Source organism: Nerophis ophidion, linkage group LG07, assembly GCF_033978795.1.
Source record: "Nerophis ophidion isolate RoL-2023_Sa linkage group LG07, RoL_Noph_v1.0, whole genome shotgun sequence".
Classification (NCBI taxonomy): domain Eukaryota; kingdom Metazoa; phylum Chordata; class Actinopteri; order Syngnathiformes; family Syngnathidae; genus Nerophis; species Nerophis ophidion.
The window spans coordinates 10824874-10848441 of record NC_084617.1 but is presented as its reverse complement, the minus strand read 5'-3'; the positions used below and the strand labels follow the sequence as shown (position 1 = coordinate 10848441).

The window sequence follows — 23568 nt, the reverse complement described above, 5'->3', positions numbered from 1 at the left end:
TGATCAAACTTTCTTGTTCTTGTCCAAAGTCTAGCAGCCGCATTTTGTACCAACTGTAATCTTTTAATGCTAGACATGGGGAGACCCGAAAATAATCCGTTACAGTAGTCGAGGCGAGACGTAACAAACGCATGGATAATGATCTCGGCGTCTTTAGTGGACAGAATGGAGCGAATTTTAGCGATATTACGGAGATGAAAGAAGGCCGTTTTAGTAACGCTTTTAATGTGTGACTCAAATGAGAGAGTTGGGTCGAAGATAATACCCAGGGTTATAAAAAGGCCATGATGAATAAGGCATTAGTAAGAACTTAATGACAAGTTAAGAGCCAATATGTTACTAATTTGCATGTTGATAAGCACCTATATTAATGGTGAATATGTTCCCCATACTAAAGTGTTACCATGTTTTCTTTTTTACCGGTGCACAAAATGAACCGTGCATGAACATCACCTTGTTCAAACAACAAAACCAACACAGTGCATGAACTCACAACAAATGACACACCTGCAAATCAGTTAGCTGTTCCTGTATCCGTAATAGGCTGATAGGGAGAAGTTTGTATTTACACGTTGAGTCGGGTGTGTTTTGACCTCCGCCGAACCCTTGAGGCCGACTCACCGAACCCTTAGGGTTCGATCGAACCCTGGTTAAGAACCACTGTCCTACTATCTTAAAATGCATATATTATGTTAAGATTATTGAACACTAAATTGTATTTATAGTTAATAAAAATCTGAACCTGCATGATTATTGTAAAAGTACTTACCGCATTTTTCGGAGTATAAGTCGCACCTGCCGAAAATGCATAATAAAGATGGAAAAAAATATATATAAGTCGCACTAGAGTATAAGTCGCATTTTTTGGGGAATTTGATAAAACCCAACACCAAGAAGAGACATTTGAAAGGCAATTTAAAATAAAGAATAGTGAACAACAGGCTGAATAAGTGTACGTTATATGAGGCATAAATAACCAACTGAGAAGGTGCCTGCTATGTTAACGTAATCCACTATGTAGAGGGTGGGGGGGGGGTTGCCCACATATGTGGTATGTGGTCCTCTCCAAGGTTCTAATAGTCATTATTGTCAACGACGTCCCACTGGGTGTGAGTTTTCCTTGCCCTTATGTGGGTTCTTCCGAGGATGTCGTAGTGGTTTGTGCAGCCCTTTGAGACACTAGTGATTTAGGGCTATATGAATAAACATTGATTGATTGATTGATATTATGGTAAGAGTCATTCAAATAACTATAACATAAAGAACATGCTATATGTTTACCAAACAATCTGTCACTCCTAATTGCTAAAGCCCATGAAATCTTATACGTCTAGTCTCTTACGTGAATGAGCTAAATCAGGGGTGCCCATTACGTCGATCGCGAGCTACCAGTCGACCGCGGGGGGTGTGTCAGTCGATCTCGAGCCAGGCTTTTAAAAAAAATAGACCTAAAAATTAGTGATCATCAATCTTCACCAAGACGTCACTTAAATGACATTCACGGTACCGGAGGGTCTTGTGAGATGACGCTGGCTGCTGCAAGATCATTATTATGAAAATATGACCGAGAGGAAGGCGAGAAACACTTTTTATTTCAACAGACTCTCGCGCCGTACCTTCTGTCAAAACTCTAAAGGCCGACTGCACATTTCCTATCTTCACAATAAAAGCCCTGCTTCATGCTGCCTGCGCTAACTAAATAAGAGTCTGGGAAAACTGGCGTGCACAAGCGATCCCTCAGAAAGCTGGCGTGCACATCACTTGTGCACGCCAGCTTTCCGAGACTCTTATTTTGTTAGCGCAGGCAGCATGAAGCAGGGCTTTTATTGTGAAGATAGGAAATGTGCAGTCGGCCTTTAGAGTTTTGACGGAAGGGACGGCGCGAAAGTCTGTTGAAATAAAAAGTGTTTCTCGCCTTCCTCTCTGTCATTTTTTCATATTAATAAACTGGCAGCAGCCAGCGTCATCTCACAAGACCCTCGGGTGCCGTGAATGTCAATCAAGCAAGCTACGGAATTTGCCGCCAATGTTTTTCTTGTAAAGTGTATGGAAGCTGGATGAATTAGATGCCAAAAACCAACCACTTTCATGTGGTATTGTACAGAAAGGACAACTTTTTTTCTCCTCCATTTGAAAATGTGGGCGTTATCATCATTACTGTCTGATTCCAATCAATGCAAGTCATCAGAATCAGGTAATACACCAACTTATATTCTTGTCTTTGTGAAAGAAAGACATCTATATGTGTTACACATGCTTGTATTATCATTAAACACATTTAACTTGTTTACAAAAATGTCTCTTTCATAAATAAATAAATATAAATGCTATGTATAAATGAGGTAGATCCCCTCGAGTTGGTCAATTGAAAAGTAGCTCGCCTGCAGAAAAAGTGTGGGCACCCCTGAGCTAAATAATATTGATATTTTGCGGTAATGTGTTATTAATCTCACAAATTAGTCGCTCCGGAGTATAAGTCGCACTATGAGAAAAACTGCGACTTATAGTCCGAAAAATACGGTATATATTGTTTCACTGTTTCACCCAAAGAGTGCCATGTGTCCGTTCTGTTTTTTTCCCGACGTAAAAACTGTAGGGGCGGCGTGGCTCAGATGGTAGAGCGGCTGACCAGAAACTTCGGGGTTCCTGGTTCAAATCCAGCTTCCACCATCCTAGTCAATGCCATTGTGTCCTTGGGCGAGAGACTTCACTCGCCTTGTTCTCAATGCCGCCCACACTGGTGTAAACATAGCTTAAATGTAGATAATGGGTTTCTCAATATAAAGAGCCAGTGTTGACGAAAAATTTTCGTCATAGTTATCGTCAACGACCTTTTTTATCAAACGAGACAATAACTAAATAAAAAATAATTTACGTGGACTTAGACGATGACGAGGTGTATTGACAAATTCGTCAACGAATAAAAACGAGACGAAAATTTCTGCCAGAGACGAGATCCAATCGGAACTCATTTCGTTAGGAAGAGGCGGGAGGTGTTGGGAAGAGAACCAATCGGAGCCACGTGGTAAGGAAGTTACGTAAACGTAGTTTGCGTTTGGGAATGCGCTGCAGAAGACAACATGTCAACGCCGGGGAGGAAGAGGAGAGAGGATATAAGGGGAAATTTTATATTTGACGTCAAAGATAACAAGACGCAGTGTAAGGAATGCAGTGCGAGGATTACGGGGAAAAACACAACAAACTTGAAGCGACATTTACAGTCGAATCACCCCGAAATCCACACACAGGTAAGCATTTTCCACAACACACAACTCACTCGTTGTTATCTCGTTTATTACACGGCTTACTCGTGAAATACTAAATTTGAGACATGATTTTCATCAAAATACGACTTGTATCGGTGATTTTTTCGCTGTTTTGCTTTGACTTTAAGAAATTGAAGGGAAAGTTTACATATTACCCTTTAGTCGACTAAATCTACTGTAGTTTTCGTCGACTATGATCTTATAATATTTCGTCAACTAAAACTAAAACAATTTAAATAACTAAATTATGACTAAAACTAAATTACATTTTAGTCAAAAGACTATGACTAAAACTAAATCAAATTTTACTGTCAAAATTAACACTGTACAGAGCTTTGAGTCACCCCCCCCCCTAAAAAAAACGCTATTTACCGTATTTTTCGGACTATAAGTTGCAGTTTTTTTCATAGTTTGGCCGGGGGTGCGACTTATACTCAGGAGCGACTTATGTGTGAAATTATTAACACATTACCGAAAAACATCCATCCATCATCCATCCATCCATCCATCCATCATCTTCCGCTTATCCGAGGTCGGGTCGCGGGGGCAACAGCCTAAGCAGGGAAACCCAGACTTCCCTCTCCCCAGCCACGTCGTCTAGCGCTTCCCGGGGGATCCCGAGGCGTTCCCAGGCCAGCCGGGAGACATAGTCTTCCCAACGTGTCCTGGGTCTTCCCCGTGGCCTCCTACCGGTTGGACGTGCCCTAAACACCTCCCTAGGGAGGCGTTCGGGTGGCATCCTGACCAGATGCCCGAACCACCTCATCTGGCTCCTCTCGATGTGAAGGAGCAGCGGCTTTACTTTGAGTCCCTCCCGGATGGCAGAGCTTCTCACCCTATCTCTAAGGGAGAGACCCAAACTCATTTCGGCCGCTTGTACCCGTGATCTTATCCTTTCGGTCATGACCCAAAGCTCATGACCATAGGTGAGGATGGGAACGTAGATCGACCGGTAAATTGAGAGCTTTGCCTTCCGGCTCAGCTCCTTCTTCACCACAACGGATCGGTACAACGTCCGCATTACTGAAGACGCCGCACCGATCCGCCTGTCGATCTCACGATCCACTCTTCCCTCACTCGTGAACAAGACTCCTAGGTACTTGAACTCCTCCACTTGGGGCAGGGTCTCCTCCCCAACCCGGAGATGGCACTCCACCCTTTTCCGGGCGAGAACCATGGACTCGGACTTGGAGGTGTTGATTCTCATTCCGGTCGCTTCGCACATCAAATAATATTATTTATCTCATTCGCGGACGAGACGAAGAAAATCGTCACACACACGTCAATGCAGAAGTGCATTGTGGGTCATGGAATGCTAACTGCTATATGCTACTGTCGTAGCTATTAAAATGGATTATTTCAACTTATAAAAACTGATACAGGCTGAACAAAAATTGGACCGAAAAGGGACGGCGTGGCGCAGTGGGAGAGTGGCCGTGCGCAACCCGAGGGTCCCTGGTTCAAATCCCACCTAGTACCAACCTCGTCACGTCCGTTTTGTCCTGAGCAAGACACTTCACCCTTGCTCCTGATGGGTGCTGGTTGGCGCCTTGCATGGCAGCTCCCTCCATCAGTGTGTGAATGTGTGTGTGAATGGATAAATGTGGAAGTATTGTCAAAGCGCTTTGAGTACCTTGAAGGTAGAAAAGCGCTATACAAGTACAACCCATTTATTTTTGGTGTTGGATTTTATCAAATAAAATTTCCCCAAAAATGCGATTTATACTCCAGTGCGACTTATATATGTTTTTTCCCTTCTTTATTATGCATTTTCGGCCGGTTCGACTTATACTCCGGAGCGACTTATAAACCCGAAAAATACTGTAAATATAATTGACTATTTGTTGTTTCGTTCATTGTATGTTGAATCCGATATTGACCCTTTTTTTTTTTTAGAAAATAAATGTTGAACTTTGCATTCTCTGTGTTGCATAGATGATTCAAACCAGCAGAACCCTGATCGAGTCCGCTGATGTGGTCTACTCCAAGCTGATGCAAGCACAGCGTGCAGGTACGTGAGGCTCTTTAAGTGGTAATGTCTCCCGTCCAAAGGCAAAACCCAGTAACTCAATTTTGGTCAAAACTGAGCCGACAATAATTTTGGAGTTCCTAGGTGATATGCTTTACATCAGATAGATAGAAGATAGTACTTTCTTTATTCCGTCAGGAGAGTTCCTTCAGGAAAATTAAAATTTTCAGCACAATCCCATTCAGGATCAGACAAACATTACAGGGAGACAGAACAGGATCGCTGACGGGTCTGCCGGCTTCCAGCGCCCCTTACAAAAAAGATGAGATACAGGTTAACAAGGGGGGAATGGGAGAAAAAAATACAAGATTAAAATAAAATTTAAAAAATCGGTCTTAACCTGGGCACTGGAGAGGGGGTGCAGACTGAGGCCAAGGGAAAAAAACAACTCATAGCCATAGTACACATCCCTCTTACATGTGTGTAAGAGGGAAACATCAAACATCAAAGAACACAGAAGACATTAAAGCAGCAGATACAACCAGACACTTCTACATACAGCTGTGAATAAAAAGTAAAAGAAACATATCCACTGTGGTGGCCTCTGCGGTGTTCCACACCATCGTCCGCTGGGGTGGAGGGAGGATGGCCAGAGACAGGAGCAGACCCAACAAAGCAACCAAGACAGCCGACTCCACTCTCGGCCAGTGTCCAGTCCGCATGGATGAGCGATGATAACGTCCAAGGAGACTGAGGTGTCCGACACCTGCTCACCCAGCCAAGACACCGCGAAGCCTCTCCGTCCCAGCGCTCAGTGCTAGCTCCGCAGCCCTGTCCCCTCATCCGCATCTCCTCCAGTCCCTCCAAACCGACTCTGGTGTAGCAGAGACCCAGCAGCTGGTCTCCATGGCCAAAAGGCTCCCGGGAGGCAGATCCAGAAGTCCACAAAAAAGCACCACAGAGGTCACGAAAGTGACACCCCTTGTCACACAGTCCCCAAGGGTCCCGGACCAAAAGGCAAAAAAAATATAATAAGACATGAAAACAAGAGGGAAACACAAAAGGATGACACAAGAGCACAGAGCTCCTGCCTACAGCAGCCACTACAGCAGCGCCATCTTGGGAAAAAAAAAAAAATGTATGCAAGATTGTAATTTTTTCCGTAAGTAAGCTGTTACGCGCATGGCAGGACCTAGCAACTACCACATAACCGCGTAGATACAACAGAAAAACCTAGTATCTCAAGGGACCAATCGGAGCTTCTTTGTCAGTCGCCTTATTGTCTTTAATGAGACGAATGGGGGCCGACGGTCAACCTGATTATGTGATATTATGGCACGAGGGGATATTTGGAAGATTGGCCCAGGACGTTGCAAGCACCTTCGTTAAATGTATTGTTCTTGATTCTTCGCCCTTGCATACTCTTTTGAGCAGATAACTGTGGAGGTCAAAATAACAACTGGACGCTGTTCACGGCTGTTGCCCGATGTGCAAACGCAGAATGGGGCCCACCCGAGATTGTGATAAAATACCTGGAGAAAGGGCACACGTTCGTGAGAGCAGATTCAATCCACGGCTCGATCGGCAAGAAAATGAAAGCTCAAGAAAACATCTACACCAGGGGTGCCCATTACGTCGATCGCAAGCTACCAGTCGACCGCGGGGGGTGTGTCAGTCGATCTCCAGCCAGGCTTTTAAAAAAAAATAGAACTAAAAATTAGTGATCATCAATCTTCACCAAGACGTCACTTAAATGACATTCACGGTACCGGAGGGTCTTGTGAGATGACGCTGGCTGCTGCAAGATCATTATTATGAAAATATGACCGAGAGGAAGGCGAGAAACACTTTTTATTTCAACAGACTCTCGCGCCGTACCTTCCGTCAAAACTCCAAAGGCCGACTGCACATTTCCTATCTTCACAATAAAAGCCCTGCTTCATGCTGCCTGCGCTAACTAAATACAGAGTCTCGGAAAACTGGCGTGCACAAGCGATCCCTCAGAAAGCTGGCGTGCACATCACTTGTGCACGCCAGCTTTCTGAGACTCTTATTTTGTTAGCGCAGGCAGCATGAAGCAGGGCTTTTATTGTGAAGATAGGAAATGTGCAGTCGGCCTTTAGAGTTTTGACGGAAGGGACGGCGCGAAAGTCTGTTGAAATAAAAAGTGTTTCTCGCCTTCCTCTCTGTCATTTTTTTCATAATAATAAACTGGCAGCAGCCAGCGTCATCTCACAAGACCCTTGGGTGCCGTGAATGTCAATCAAGCAAGCTACGGAATTTGCCGCCAATATTTTTCTTGTAATGTGTATGGAAGCTGGATGAATTAGATGCCAAAAACCGGCGTTATCATCATTACTGTCTGATTCCAATCAATGCTAGTCATCAGAATCAAGTAATACACCAACTTATATTCTTGTCTTTGTGAAAGAAAGACATCTATATAAATGATAAATGGGTTGTACTTGTATAGCGCTTTTCTACCTTCAAGGTACTCAAAGCGCTTTGACACTACTTCCACATTTACCCATTCACACACACATTCACACACTGATGGAGGGAGCTGCCATGAAAGGCGCCAACCAGCACCCATCAGGAGCAAGGGTGAAGTGTCTTGCTCAGGACACAACGGACATGATATGTGTTACACATGCTTGTATTATCATTAAACACATTTAACTTGTTTACAAAAATGTCTCTTTCATAAATAAATAAATATAAATGACATATATAAATGAGGTAGATCCCCTCGAGTTGGTCAATTGAAAAGTAGCTCGCCTGCAGAAGAAGTGTGGGCACCCCACGTTTGATGACTTTGTAGATCTTTGTAAGACAGCCTCAAGATGGATTGCTTTTCCTTTGTTTTCTCAAAATCAGCTAGAAGTGAGTTACTAGGTTTTGCCTTTGGACGGGGGACACGTTACAGTAATCGGGATGAGACGAAACGAACCGCATGAATTATGATCTCAGCTTCGGTGGCGGAGAAAATGGGACGAATTTTAGCGATGTTACGATGAAAGCAGGCCGTTTTAGGAACACTCTGATGTGTGACTCAAACGAGAGAGTTGCCATCCATCCATCCATCATCTTCCGCTTATCCGAGGTCTGGTCGCGGGGGCAACAGCCTAAGCAGGGAAGCCCAGACTTCCCTTTCCCCAGCCACTTCGTCTAGCTCTTCCCGGGGGATCCCGAGGCGTTCCCAGGCCAGCCGGGAGACATAGTCTTCCCAACGTGTCCTGGGTCTTCCCCGTGGCCTCCTACCGGTCGGACGTGCCCTAAACACCTCCCTAGGGTGGCGTTCGGGTGGCATCCTGACCAGATGCCCGAGCCACCTCATCTGGCTCCTCTCGATGTGGAGGAGCAGCGGCTTTACTTTGAGTTCCTCCCGGATGGCAGAGCTTCTCACCCTATCTCTAAGGGAGAGCCCCAAACTCATTTCGGCCGCTTGTACCCGTGATCTTATCCTTTCGGTCATGACCCACAGCTCATGACCATAGGTGAGGATGGGAACGTAGATCGACCGGTAAATAGAGAGCTTTGCCTTCTGGCTCAGCTCCTTCTTCACCACAACGGATCGGTACAACGTCCGCATTACTCACGATCCACTCTTCCCTCACTCGTGAACAAGACCTAGGAGTCTAACGAGAGAGTTGGGTGCAAGATAATACCCAGATTCCTTACCGAGTCGCTTTTCGTAATTGTTTGGTTGTCAAATGTTCAGGTGGTTTTATTAAATAGGTGTCGGTGTCTAGCAGGACCGATAATCAGCATTTCCGTTTATAAAATGTATGTCGTATTTATTCTACAAGCAATAGATTTTATGCTTTTCTTTAGTTATGTAAACACAATAAAAAAAAAAAGGCTTGAGAATGTTCAAGTCGCCTACGGCTTCTTCTTCTCTATTGACACTTGAAGGCTTAAAGCAGACGGCAGCACAGTGAAGAGCTGCTGTGCACCAGGACAAAATCACTTCTCTCTTACTGCATTTAGTCGGATGAAATGGAAACATACTTTTATAATGACAGAACCTTGTAGAAGAGTGACTTTGTGTACATACTAATAGAAGGAATGAGCAGTGTACATTCTTAACGTGTTCGGGGACACCTAAATCATCCGAATAAGAGGTGTATTGTACACACAGAGGTGGGTAGAGAAGCCAGAAATTGTACTCAAGTAGGAGTACTGTTACTTTAGAGATTTATTACTCAAGTAAAAGTAAGGAGTAGTCACCCGTGAAAGTAAAAAGTATGTTGTGGAAAAAACTACTCAAGTACTGAGTAACTGATGAGTAACCTGTTCGTTTAATGATTACGGCAACAAATAATGCACAAAAACATAAAAATAGCAATGAGCAAATTCAGAGGCAGGAATATCTCTTAAGCAACTAAAACAATAATATATATTAAATAATAGTACATTAAAATAAAATAAAAAATAAGGCAAATTGAGCCACAATAACTTAACAGCACCATAGGCACAGTAGGCATTGATTGATTGATTGATTGATTGATTGATGGATTGATTGATTGAAACTTGTGTTAGCAGATTGCAGAACAGTACATATTTCACTAAATGGTAACACCCCAATAAGTTTTTCAACGTTAATCAATTACTTAATAAATGACCAAGTCGAGGTAATCTACCTCATATATACATATACATATACACACATATCATATATATATATATATATACACCTTTATATATACAGTATATAATTTATATTTATTTATTTTGCCGTTTTTGTTGACATGTTAAAGGTGTTTTAATGAATATACATGCATGTTTAACATATAGATTCCTATCTTTCATGAAGACAAGAATATAAGTTGGTGTATTACCTGATTCTGATGACTTGCATTGATTGGAATCAGACAGTATAGTGCTGATAACGTCCGGGTTTTCAAATGGAGGAGAAAAAAAGTTCCTCCTTCCTGTCTAATACATCATGAAAGTCGTTGGTTTTTGGCATCTTATTTGTCCAGCTTCCATATTCGTTTTTATACACTTTACAAGAAATACATTGGCGGCAAACTCCGTAGCTTGCTAGTTTGTTTGCGCTGGCTTTCGGAGACTCTTATTTTGTTAGCGCAGGCGCGATGGAGCGGCGCTTTTATTGTGAAGACAGGAACTGTGCGATCAGTCTTTAGGCTTGTGACGGGAAGTACGGTTGATATAAAGAGTGTCTTTTTTCCTTTACACTTTTGATTGATTTGTTGATTGATTGAAACTTTTATTATTAGATTGCACAGTACAGTACATATTCCGTACAGTTGACCACTAAATGGTAACACCCCAATAAGTTTTTCAACATGTCGGGTTCTACATGTGACGGTCACGTGACCACCTGGCTATGTTTGATTGGTCCAACGTCACCAGTGTCTGCATTTGATTGGTGAAACGCAAGCATGCGTAGTTCCTACTTTGAATGCGTGTCTGACAAAAACAAAACAAACAAAGCGTGCATTAAAAGATCGATAAAAAAAAAGTAGCGAGGAGCGACCTGATTGCAGATAAATGGAGCGGAGTAAAAGTAGCGTTTCTTCTCTATAAATATACCCAAGTAAAAGTTGGCACCTGGCCACACCTGGTGTCAATCAGCCCACTCCTATTTGTACCTGCTTTGTCTTCCAGTAAGTGCTGGATTGTAGTCACCACTACCTGTCAATGTCATTAATACTTCGTTGTAGCTGTGTCTACTTTTGTTCACTCTGCTCATGCCATAGTTCCTTCTTGTTCATATAAATGATAAATGGGTTGTACTTGTATAGCGCTTTTCTACCTTCAAGGTAGTCAAAGCGCTTTGACACTACTTCCACATTTACCCATTCACACACACATTCACACACTGATGGAGGGAGCTGCCATGCAAGGCGCCAACCAGCACCCATCAGGAGCAAGGGTGAAGTGTCTTGCTCAGGACACAACGGACGTGACGAGGTTGGTACTAGGTGGGATTTGAACCAGGAACGCTCGGGTTGCGCTCGGCCACTCTACCCACTGCGCCATGCCGTCCCTATCCTAGTTTGTTATCCGCCTCGTGCGCACCTTTTGTGAGTACCCTTTTGTTTCTTCTTGTTTTAGTATTTATATCAAATCATGTGTTCTTATTCAATGCCTGCCACCGTCTCTGCATCTCGGGGTTCGTCAACAAAACGTGACAGTATTTAGTGTTAAAAATATTATACGGCTCTCACTGAAATACATTTTAAAATATTCGGCTTTCATGGCTCTCTCAGCCAAAAAGGTTCCCGACCCCTGCCCTAGTCAATCAATCAATGAATCAATCAATGTTTATTTATATAGCCCCAAATCACAAATGTCTCAAAGGACTGCACAAATCATTATGACTACAACATCCTCGGAAGAACCCACAAAAGGGCAAGAAAAACTCACACCCAGTGGGTAGGGAGAATTCACATCCAGTGGGACGCCAGTGACAATGCTGACTATGAGAAACCTTGGAGAGGACCTCAGATGTGGGCAACCCCCCCCCCCTCTAGGGGACCGAAAGCAATGGATGTCGAGCGGGTCTAACATGATACTGTGAAAGTTCAATCCATAGTGGCTCCAACACAGCCGCGAGAGTTCAGTTCAAGCCGATCCAAGACAGCAGCGAGAGTCCCGTCCACAGGAAACCATCTCAAGCGGATCAGCAGCGTAGAGATGTCCCCAATCGATACAGGCGAGCGGTCCATCCTGGGTCCCGACGAGCGGTCCATCCTGGGTCTCGACTCTGGACAGCCAGCACTTCATCCATGGTCATCGGACCGGACCCCCTCCACAATCACTTGTTTATTTTTCAACACGTTTTTAGTTATTTTTACAAATTTTTTTTCCAAATAGTTCAAGAAAGACCACTAAAAATGAGCAATATTTTGCACTGTTCAATCAATCAATCAATGTTTACTTATATAGCCCTGAATCACTAGTGTCTCAAAGGGCTGCACAAACCACAACGACATCCTCGGTAGGCCCACATAAGGGCAAGGAAAACTCACACCCAGTGGGACGTCGGTGACAATGATGACTATGAGAACCTTGGAGAGGACGAAAGCAATGGATGTCGAGCGGGTCTAACATGATACTGTGAAAGTTCAATCCATAATGGATCCAACACAGTCGCGAGAGTCCAGTCCAAAGCAGATCCAACACAGCAGCGAGAGTCCCGCTCACAGCGGAGCCAGCAGGAAACCATCCCAAGCGGAGGCGGATCAGCAGCGCAGAGATGTCCCCAGCCGATACACAGGCAAGCAGTACATGGCCATCGGATCGGACCGGACCGGACCCCCTCCACAAGGGAGAGTGGGACATAGGAGAAAAAGAAAAGAAACGGCAGATCAACTGGTCTAAAAAGGGAGTCTATTTAAAGGCTAGAGTATACAAATGAGTTTTAAGGTGAGACTTGAATGCTTCTACTGAGGTGGCATCTCGAACTGTTACACCCCCCCCCCCTTCTAGGGGACCGAAAGCAATGGATGCGATACTGAATCTTCCATGATAAACAATTGATTACAAGTTCCTGTACTGTGATGCCAAGCCAATCAAGGTTTGGACTACGCTCCTGAATCTTAATTATTCATCTTAGCAGACAACTCGGACAATCCTCAAATTTTGTGGGATCATTTTAAACCCAGAGCACAAAGCAAGATCCGTTTCATACGTATTTTTCCTCCATTTTCACGTCCTGTAGTGTTTGGTTTAATGTCCCGATAGTTTTTTTTCCACACGGGTTATGTCTGCTCTCGCCCCCTTGGCAACAGCGCGGTTGTTGTGAGTCAGCATTGAGTGTTGATGTTGTCAGTGGGCAGGTGAAGACAATGCAGGCTCCTGTCACAAAAGGGCTGCAGCAAAGAGGAAAAATAGAGAGCCTGGACCTTGGAGAGCAGAAAAAATGAATAGTGCTGATGGAGAGCGACGTGGGCTTAATGAGGGGGAGAGGATGGCAAAGATGAGGAGACCATCAGGAGAGTGTGTTTTTTTTTGTTTTGTTGAGTTGATCCTAAATTAAAAAAAAAAGTGCAGTCCCCCTTTAAAGGCCGACTGAAACCCACTACTACCGACCACGCAGTCTGACAGTTTCATCTCCGTAATATCGCTAAAATTCGCTCCGTTCTGTCCACTAAAGACGCCGAGATCATTATCCATGCGTTTGTTACGTCTCGTCTCGATTACTGTAACCTATTATTTTCGGGTCTCCCCATGTCTAGCATTAAAAGATTACAGTTGGTACAAAATGCGGCTGCTAGACTTTGGACAAGAACAAGAAAGTTTGATCACATTACGCCTGTACTGGCTCACCTGCACTGGCTTCCTGTGCACTTAAGATGTGACTTTAAGGTTTTTTAAGGGACGGCGTGGCGCAGTGGAAGAGTGGCCGTGCGCAACCCGAGGGTCACTGGTTCAAATCCCACCTAGAACCAACCTCGTCACGTCCGTTGTGTCCTGAGCAAGACACTTCACCCTTGCTCCTGATGGGTGCTGGTTGGCGCCTTGCATGGCAGCTCCCTCCATCAGTGTGTGTGAATGGGTAAATGTGGAAGTAGTGTCAAAGCGCTTTGAGTACCTTGAAGGTAGAAAAGCGCTATACAAGTACAACCCATTTATCATTTAGTTTTTACTACTTACGTATAAAATACTACACGGTCTAGCTCCATCCTATCTTGCCGATTGTATTGTACCATATGTCCCGGCAAGAAATCTGCGTTCAAAGGACTCCGGCTTATTAGTGATTCCTAAAGCCCAAAAAAAGTCTGCGGGCTATAGAGCGTTTTCATTTCGGGCTCCAGTACTCTGGAATGCCCTCCCGGTAAAAGTTTGAGATGCCACCTCAGTAGAAGCATTTAAGTCTCACCTTAAAACTCATTTGTATACTCTAGCCTTTAAATAGACTCCCTTTTTAGACCAGTTGATCTGCCGCTTCTTTTCTTTTTCTCCTATGTCCCACTCTCCCTTGTGGAGGGGGTCCGGTCCGATCCGGTGGCCATGTACTGCTCGCCTGTGTATCGGCTGGGGACATCTCTGCGCTGCTGATCCGCCTCCGCTTGGGATGGTTTCCTGCTGGCTCCGCTGTGAACGGGACTCTCGCTGCTGTGTTGGATCCATTATGGATTGAACTTTCACAGTATCATGTTAGACCCGCTCGACATCCATTGCTTTCCTCCTCTCCAAGGTTCTCATAGTCATCATTGTCACCGACGTCCCACTGGGTGTGAGTTTTTCCTTGCCCTTATGTGGGCCTACCGAGGATGTCGTAGTGGTTTGTGCAGCCCTTTGAGACACTAGTGATTTAGGGCTATATAAGTAAACATTCATTGATTGATTGATTGATTTATATATCAATGATGAAATATTAACATTGCAACACATGCCAATACGGCCCTTTTTAGTTTACTAAATTGCAATTTTAAAATTTCCCGCGAAGTGTCGTGTTGAAAACGTCGCGGTATGATGACTCGTATGATGACGCGTGCGTTTGACGTCTCGGGTTGTAGCGGACATTGTTTTCCAGCCCGATCCAAGCTATAAGTAGTCTGCTTTAATCACATAATTAAACAGTATTCTGGACGTTTGTGTTGCTGAATCTTTTGCAATTTGTTCAATTAATAATGGCGAAGTCAAAGTAGAAAGATGGAGGTGGGAAGCTTTTAGCCTTTAGCCACACAAGCACACAGTGTTTTAATCAATCAATCAATCAATCAATCAATGTTTATTTATATAGCCCCAAATCACAAATGTCTCAAAGGACTGCACAAACCATTACGACTACAACATCCTCGGAAGAACACACAAAAGGGCAAGGAAAACTCACACCCAGTGGGCAGGGAGAATTCACATCCAGTGGGACGCCAGTGACAATGCTGACTATGAGAAACCTTGGAGAGGACCTCAGATGTGGGCAACCCCCCCCCCTCCAGGGGACCGAAAGCAATGGATGTCGAACAGGTCTAACATGATACTGTGAAAGTTCAATCCATAGTGGCTCCAACACAGCCGCGAGAGTTCAGTTCAAAGCGGATCCAAGACAGCAGCGAGAGTCCCGTCCACAGGAAACCATCTCAAGCGGAGGCGGATCAGCAGCGTAGAGATGTCCCCAACCGATACCCAGGCGAGCGGTCCATCCTGGGTCTCGACTCTGGACAGCCAGTACTTCATCCATGGTCATCGGACCGGACCCCCTCCACAAGGGAGGGGGGGACATAGGAGAAAGAAAAGAAGCGGCAGATCAACTGGTCTAAAAAGGAGGTCTATTTAAAGGCTAGAGTATACAGATGAGTTTTAAGGTGAGACTTAAATGCTTCTACTGAGGTAGCATCCTTGTTTAAAATTCCCGGAGGTGAAGCTTTACTATGGATCAGAGCGGTCAAGCGAACATGGATCCCGACTACATGTCAACCGGCAGTTTTTGGTGAGAAAATTGTGGTAATAAGTCGGCTCTTACCTGAGATCAGCGGAGCTTTTGTCCTGCTGCAGCTGGAGACTCTGGCGTCAACACACCCGTGGCTTCACCCCTCCGACTTATTATTTGCAAAAAAAAATAAAGTTTATGAGTTTGAACATCAAATATCTTGTCTTTGTAGCGTATTCAACTGAATATGGGTTGAAAAGGATTTGCAAATCATTGTATTCCGTTTTTATATTTACATCTAACACAATTTCCCAACTCATATGGAAACGGGGTTTGTACAAGCTGTGTTCTCTAAACTTGAGTGATCAAGGATTACAAGACAAAGGTGTTTTTTACGGTGCGTTCAAAGGTTGCTGAATAGAGTAGAAGGAAACATTGCCATTAATCACCCGTCCATGTCTTTTATTAGTAAAAATAAACATGAATACTACTCCTAATGAAATCTACTTACGTGATTATTTAAACCCCCCCCAACTTGTCCGGACACGCATCCTTTGTTACGTAATCGCAGCGTGTTGACGCGGACCCCCGGGGGGGCCTCAGCTGTATGTCACACATAAATGCACTTTCCTCAGCTTCTCCCCGCAGCCCACCTGCTCGCCCCCACCCACAATAGAAACACACGCCTGGGTCTATTTACACAAAGCTACAGTTGTATTAGTGTCTGACTGAGAAGAATTCATCATGTTCTGAGCCAGTTGGACGTGAGGAGAGCCGCATCCGCCCAAAGCCTCCTTCACAAAAGTTAATCAGTTGTATAAAGTATGCGCCGGACACAAAGATATAGTCTTTTGGGGCCGGGGGCAGCAGGAATCTAATTGAAAATATGATTTAACAGAGCCTTCTTTCATAGCTACAGATAACAAACAAGGGTTAAAGAAGGAGCACATTGTTCCTGGAGAACATGCATTATTAAAAATATGAATTTGCATCAAGTGCAGAATGATGCTCACATTCAGACCCTTCCACTCGTGTGTGCGTGTTGGTCGTTTTGTTTTTGTTTTTTTTTCTCTGCGGCGGTTTAATTTGGCTAGTGAGGCGGTGGCGTGTTGATGAAAATGGAGAGGTGTCGGATGATTTACCTTCTGCACCCCCCCCCCCCCCCCCCCCCGAACCTAAAGGCACGAATGACACTTTGCCATCACTCACACATTTAACAGGAGGACACACACACACACACACACACACAGCTGGGATGCACACTGGGAGTTCTCCAGATGCTACCTTCAGTGTGTGTGTGTGTGTGTGTGTGTGTGTGTGTGTGTGTTTGTATTCCTACCCTTCTTGAGACATCAACAAGGAAAATTACCGTCCATATGAGGACCGGTGATCAAGTTAGGACATAAATCATGGTCCCAATACTGGAAAACCATTGCATCTAATAGAAAATGTCTCATTAGTACCCCTGGTGGTGATATATTTTAAAATTAGGGTGGTCACAAAAAGGTTTTAAAAAGTGCTCCCCCTCTGGACAATATATGAAATAACAAGTGTGTGTAAGAAATTGAAATGCGCTCCCTCTGGCCAAAATTAATTTTAAGAAATGTATCGAGAGACATGCTGTAGTAAATTGAAGTAAATAATGAAGATTGAAAATCAATTACAAACAAAAAAATTGAAAGATAAATAAATGAACTAAAAGCAGTCTTTTTCGTCACAATGTGTCGACTTCATATTCTTTCTGTTTTTGTGATATTGCAATATGTTCTTGACTTTTTTATGTAAAATTATTAATTTTCTAATGCAAAATAGTGACATTTGTCTTATAAAATTGTGACTTTTATTGCAACATTGCCAATTTTGTTTGTTGTTTTTGTAAAACAGTGAAATAATTTGAGCAATATGACTTTTGTCATCATTTTGCCAAGTAAAATTACGATTGTCATTGTAATATTGCCAAAAATGTTTAAGCTTTCTTATAAAATGGTGACTTGTCGAGTAAAATTACGACGGTTTTCATAAAATTGCCAAAATGTTAAGCTTTTCTTGTAAAATTGCGACTGTTATTGAGTAAATTCCAACTTTTATCATAATATTGTACAAATGTTCAGTTTTTCTTATAAATTTGGACTTGCGTTGACTAAAATTATGACTTGTATTATATTACTGCCAAAATTCTAAGTTTTTCTTGTGAAATTCCAACTAATGTTTCACAACAAGCTTTTGTATATTTGCATAGTATGTCTATATTATTAATGTTGTAAATACAAATCTTTATATCTAGAAAGGGTGGTCCTAAAGAGGTAGGCATTTTTTGGAGGTCTCAAGAAGACAACCAATACAAGTGTGTGTGTGTGTGTGTGTGTGTGTGTGTGTTCTTGTATTCCCACCCTTCTTGAGACATCAACAAGGAAAAGTACCGTCCATATGAGGAGGTGTGAACAAGTTAGGACATAAATCATGGTCCCAATATGGAAAACCATTGCATCTAATAGAGAATGTCTTATTTGCACCCCTGGTAGTGAAACATATCAAAATTAGTGTGGTCCCAAAAAGTTTGCAAAAGTGCGGCTCCTGTGGGCAATATATGAAATAACAAGTGTGTGTAAGAAATTGAAATGCGCTCCCTCTGGCCAAAATTAATTTAAAAAAATTTATATAAAGACATGCTGTAATAAATTGAAGTAAATAATGAAGATTAAAAATCAAATACAAACAAAAAATTTAAAAATAAATAAATTAACTAAAAGCAGTTTTTTTCCTCACGTGTCGACTTCTTTCTTGCAAAATTGGGAACAATTTTTCGTATTGTTTCTGTTTTTGTAATATTGCAATATGTTCTCGTACAGTTATGACTTTTTTATGTAAAATTATTAATTTTTTAATGCAAAATAGTGACATTTGTCTTAAAAAGTTCAGACTTTTATCGCAACTTAGCCAATTTTGTTTGTTGTTTTTGTAAAACGGTGACATTTCTGGAGTAAAATTCTGACTTTTGTCATAATTTCAGCGAGTATAATTCCGATTGTTATTATAATATTGCCAACATTTTTAAAGTTTTATAATAAAATGGTGACGTGTTGACTAAAAATTACGACGGTTTTCATAAAATTGCCAAAATGTTAAGCTTTTCTTGTAAAATTGGGACTGTTATTGAGTAAATTCCAACTTTATCATAATATTGCACAAATGTTCAGTTTTTCTTCAAAATTTTGACTTGCGTTGACTAAAATTATGACCTTTTTCTTGTGGGATTCCAACTAATTTTTCACAACAAGCTTTTCTATATTTGCATTGTATGTATATATTATTAATGTTGTAAATACAATTTTTTATATCTAGAAAGGGTGGTCCTAAAGAGGTAGGCATTTTTCAACGTGCATGTGTGTGTGTGTGTGTTCTTGTATTCTTACCCTTCTTAAGACATCAAGAAGGAAAAGTAGCGTCCATATGAGGTGCTTTGATGATCAAGCTAGGACATAAATCATGGTCCCAATACTGGAAAACCATTGCATCTAATAGAGAATGTCTCATTAGTACCCCTGGTGGTGATATATTTTAAAATTAGTGTGGTCACAAAAAGGTTTTAAAAAGTGCTCCCCCTCTGGACAATATATGAAATAACAAGTGTGTGTAAGAAATTGAAATGCGCTCCCCCTCTGGACAATATATGAAATAACAAGTGTGTGTAAGAAATTGAAATGCGCTCCCCCTCTGGACAATATATGAAATAACAAGTGTGTGTAAGAAATTGAAATGCGCTCCCCCTCTGGACAATATATGAAATAACAAGTGTGTGTAAGAAATTGAAATGCGCTCCCCCTGGCCAAAATGTATTTAAAAAAATGTATATAGAGACATGCTGCAGTAAATTGAAGTAAATAATGAAGATTGAAAATCAATTACAAACAAAAAATTGAAAAATAAATAAATGAACTAAAAGCAGTTTTTTTCCTCACGTGTCGACTTCTTTCCTACAAAATTGGGAACAATTTCTCATATTCTTTCTGTTTTTGTAATATTGCAATATGTTTTCGTACAGTTGTGACTTTTTTTATGTAAAATTATGAATTTTTTAATGCAAAATAGTGACATTTGTCTTATAAAGTTCTGACTTTTATCGCAACTTAGCCAATTTTGTTTGTTGTTTTTGTAAAACGGTGACATTTTTGGAGTAAAATTCTGACTTTTCTCATCATTTCAGCGAGTATAATTCCGAATGTTATTATAATATTGCCAACATTTTCAAAGTTTTATTATAAAATGGTGACGTGTTGACTAAAAATTACGACGGTTTTCATAAAATTGCCAAAATGTCAAGCTTTTCGTGTAAAATTGGGACTATTATTGAGTAAATTCCAACTTTATCATAATATTGCACAAATGTTCAGTTTTTCTTCAAAATTTTGACTTGCGTTGACTAAAATTATGACCTTTTTCTTGTGAGATTCCAACAAATTTTTCACAACAAGCTTTTTTATATTTGCATTGTATGTATATATTATTAATGTTGTAAATACAATTTTTTATATCTAGAAAGGGTGGTCATAAAGAGGTAGGCATTTTTCAATGTGCATGTGTGTGTGTGTGTGTGTGTGTGTGTGTGTGTGTGCGTGCGTGCGTGCGTGCGTGCGTGCGTGTTTGTGTGTGTGTGTGTGTGAGAGTGTGTGAGAGTGTGTGAGAGTGTGTTCTTGTATTCCTACCCTTCTTGAGACATCAAGAAGGAAAATTACCGTCCATATGAGGACCGGTGATGAAGTTAGGTCATAAATCATGGTCCCAATACTGGAAAACCATTGCATCTAATAGAAAATGTCTCTTTAGTACCCCTGGTGGTGATATATTTTAAAATTAGGGTGGTCACAAAAAGGTTTTAAAAAGTGCTCCCCCTCTGGACAATATATGAAATAACAAATGTGTGTAAGAAATTGAAATGCGCTCCCTCTGGCCAAAATTAATTTTAAGAAATGTATCGAGAGACATGCTGTAGTAAATTGAAGTAAATAATGAAGATTGAAAATCAATTACAAACAAAAAATTGAAAAATAAATAAATTAACTAAAAGCAGTTTTTTCCTCACATGTCGACTTCTTTCTTGCAAAATTGGGAACAATTTCTCGTATTGTTTCTGTTTTTGGAATATTGCAATATGTTCTCGTACAGTTGTGACTTTTTTAATGTAAAATTATTAATTTTTTAATGAAAAATAGTGACATTTGTCTTATAAAATTCTGACTTTTATCGCAACTTAGCCAATTTTGTTTGTTGTTTTTGTAAAACGGTGACATTTTTGGAGTAAAATTCTGACTTTTCTCATCATTTCAGCGAGTATAATTCCAATTGTTATTATAATATTGCAAAAAAAATGTAAGTTTTATTATAAAATGGTGACGTGTCGAGTAAAATTACGACTGTTTTCATAAAATTGCCAAAATGTTAAGCTTTTCTTGTAAAATTGCGACTGTTATTGAGTAAATTCCAACTTTTATCATAATATTGTACAAATGTTCAGTTTTTCTTATAAATTTGGACTTGCGTTGACTAAAATTATGACTTGTATTATATTACTTCCAAAATTCAAAGTTTTTCTTGTGAAATCGTGACCTTTTTCTTGTGAAATTCTAACTAAATTTTCACAACAACAAGCTTTTGTTTATTTGCATAGTATGTCTATATTATTAATGTTGTAAATACAAATCTTTATATTTCTAGAAAGGGTGGTCCTAAAGGGGTAGGCATTTTTCAAAGGTCTCAAGAATATAACCAATACAACAATGTGTGTGTGTGTGTGTGTGTGTGCGTGTGTACGTGTGTGTGTGTGTGTGTGTTTGTGTATGTGTTTGTATTCCTACCCTTCTTGAGACATCAAGAAGGAAAAGTACCGTCCATATGAGGATCGGTGATCAAGTTAGGTCATAAATCATGGTCCCAATACTGGAAAACCATTGCATCTAATAGAGAATGTCTCATTAGTACCCCTGGTGGTGATATATTTTAAAATTAGTGTGGTCACAAAAAGGTTTTAAAAAGTGCTCCCCCTCTGGACAATATATGAAATAACAAGTGTGTGTAAGAAATTGAAATGCGCTCCCTCTGGCCAAAATTAATTTTAAGAAATGTATATAGAGACATGCTGTAGTAAATTGAAGTAAATAATGAAGATTAAAAATGAATTGCAAACAAAAAATTCAAAAATAAATAAATGAACTAAAAGCAGTCTTTTTCCTCACGTGTCGACTTCTTTCTTACAAAATTGGGAACAATTTCTCGCATTCCTTCTGTTTTTGTAATATTGCAATATTTTCTCGTACAATTATGACTTTTTTATTTAAAATTATAATTTTTTTAATGCAAAATAGTGACATTTGTCCTATAAAATTCTGACTTTTATCGCAAAATTGCCAATTTTGTTTGTTTTTGTAAAACAATGAAATTTTTTGAGTAAAATTCTGACCTTTGTCATAATTTTGCCAAGTGAAATTCTGATTGTTATAATATTGCCAATTGTTTTTTTAAGTTTTCTTACAAAATGGTGACTTGTCGAGTAACATTAGGACTGTTTTCATAAAATTGCCAAAATGTTAAGCTTTTCTTGTAAAATTCAACTATTATTGAGTAAAATTATAAATTTTTTAAATGCACAATGGTGACCTGTCATATATAATTCTGACTTTTATCACAAAGTTGCCAATTTTGTTTGTTGTTTTTGTAAAACAGGGACATTTTTAAGTAAAATTCTGACTTGTCATAATTTTGCAAAGTAAAATTCTGACTTTTGTCATAATTTTGCCAAGTAGAATTACGATTGTTATGATAATGTTTTCAACATTTTTAAAGTTTTCTTACAAAATGGTGACTTGTCGAGTAAAATTTAGACTGTTTTCATAAAATTGCCAAAATGTTAAGCTTTTCTGGTAAAATTACGACTGCTAGTGAGTAAAATTCCAACTTTTATCATAATATTGCACAAATGTTCAGTTTTTCTTATAAATTTTGACTTGCGTTGACTAAAATTAAGACTCTTTTCTTGTGAAATTCCAACAAATTTTTCACAACAAGCTTTTTTATATTTGCAATGTATGTATATATTATTAATGTTGTAAATACAAATCTTTATATCTAGAAAGGGTGGTCCTAAAGAGGTAGGCATTTTTCAATGTGTATGTGTGTGTGTGTGTGTGTGTGTGTTCTTGTATTCCTACCCTTCTTGAGACATCAACAAGGAAAAGTACCTTCCATATGAGGACCGGTGAACAAGTTAGGTCATAAATCATGGTCCCAATACGGAAATCATTGCATCTAATAGAGAATGTCTCATTAGTACCCCTGGTAGGGAAATCTATCAAAATTAGTGTGGTCCCAAAAAGTTTGCAAAAGTGCTCCTCCTGTGGGCAACATATGAAACGACAAGTGTGTAAGAAATTGAAATGCGCTCCCTCTGGCCAAAATTAATTTTAAGAAATGTATAGAGAGACATGCTGTAGTAAATTGAAGTAAATAATGAAGATTGAAAATCAATTACAAACAAAAAATTGAAAAATAAATAAATTAACTAAAAGCAGTTTTTTTCCTCACAATGTGTCGACTTCTTTCTTACAAAATTGGGAACAATTTCTCATATTCTTTCTGTTTTTGTAATATTGCAATATGTTCTCGTACAGTTATGACTTTTTTTATGTAAAATTATTATTTTTTAATGCAAAATAGTGACATTTGTCTTATAAAATTCTGACTTTTATCACAACTTAGCCAACTTTGTTGTTTTTGTAAAACGGGGACATTTTTTGAGTAAAATTCTGACTTTTGTGATAATTTTAGCGAGTATAATTCCAATTGTTATTATAATATTGCCAACATTTTTAAAGTTTTATTATAAAATGGTGACGTGTCGAGTAAAATTACGACTGTTTTCATAAAATTGCCAAAATGTTAAGCTTTTCTTGTAAAATTGCGACTGTTATTGAGTAAAATTCCAACTTTTATCA

General features: G+C 40.4%; 1 protein-coding gene across 1 annotated transcript in view; it reads left to right on the top strand.

Moving 5' to 3' along the window:
• Positions 1-23568, top strand: part of LOC133555925 (inactive phospholipase C-like protein 2) — a 415124-nt gene that overhangs the window by 363072 nt on the left and 28484 nt on the right. The window contains exon 24 of the mRNA XM_061905396.1: positions 5202-5277. Coding sequence (XP_061761380.1) covers positions 5202-5277 — 76 coding nt within the window. The remainder of the gene's footprint in view (positions 1-5201; positions 5278-23568) is intronic.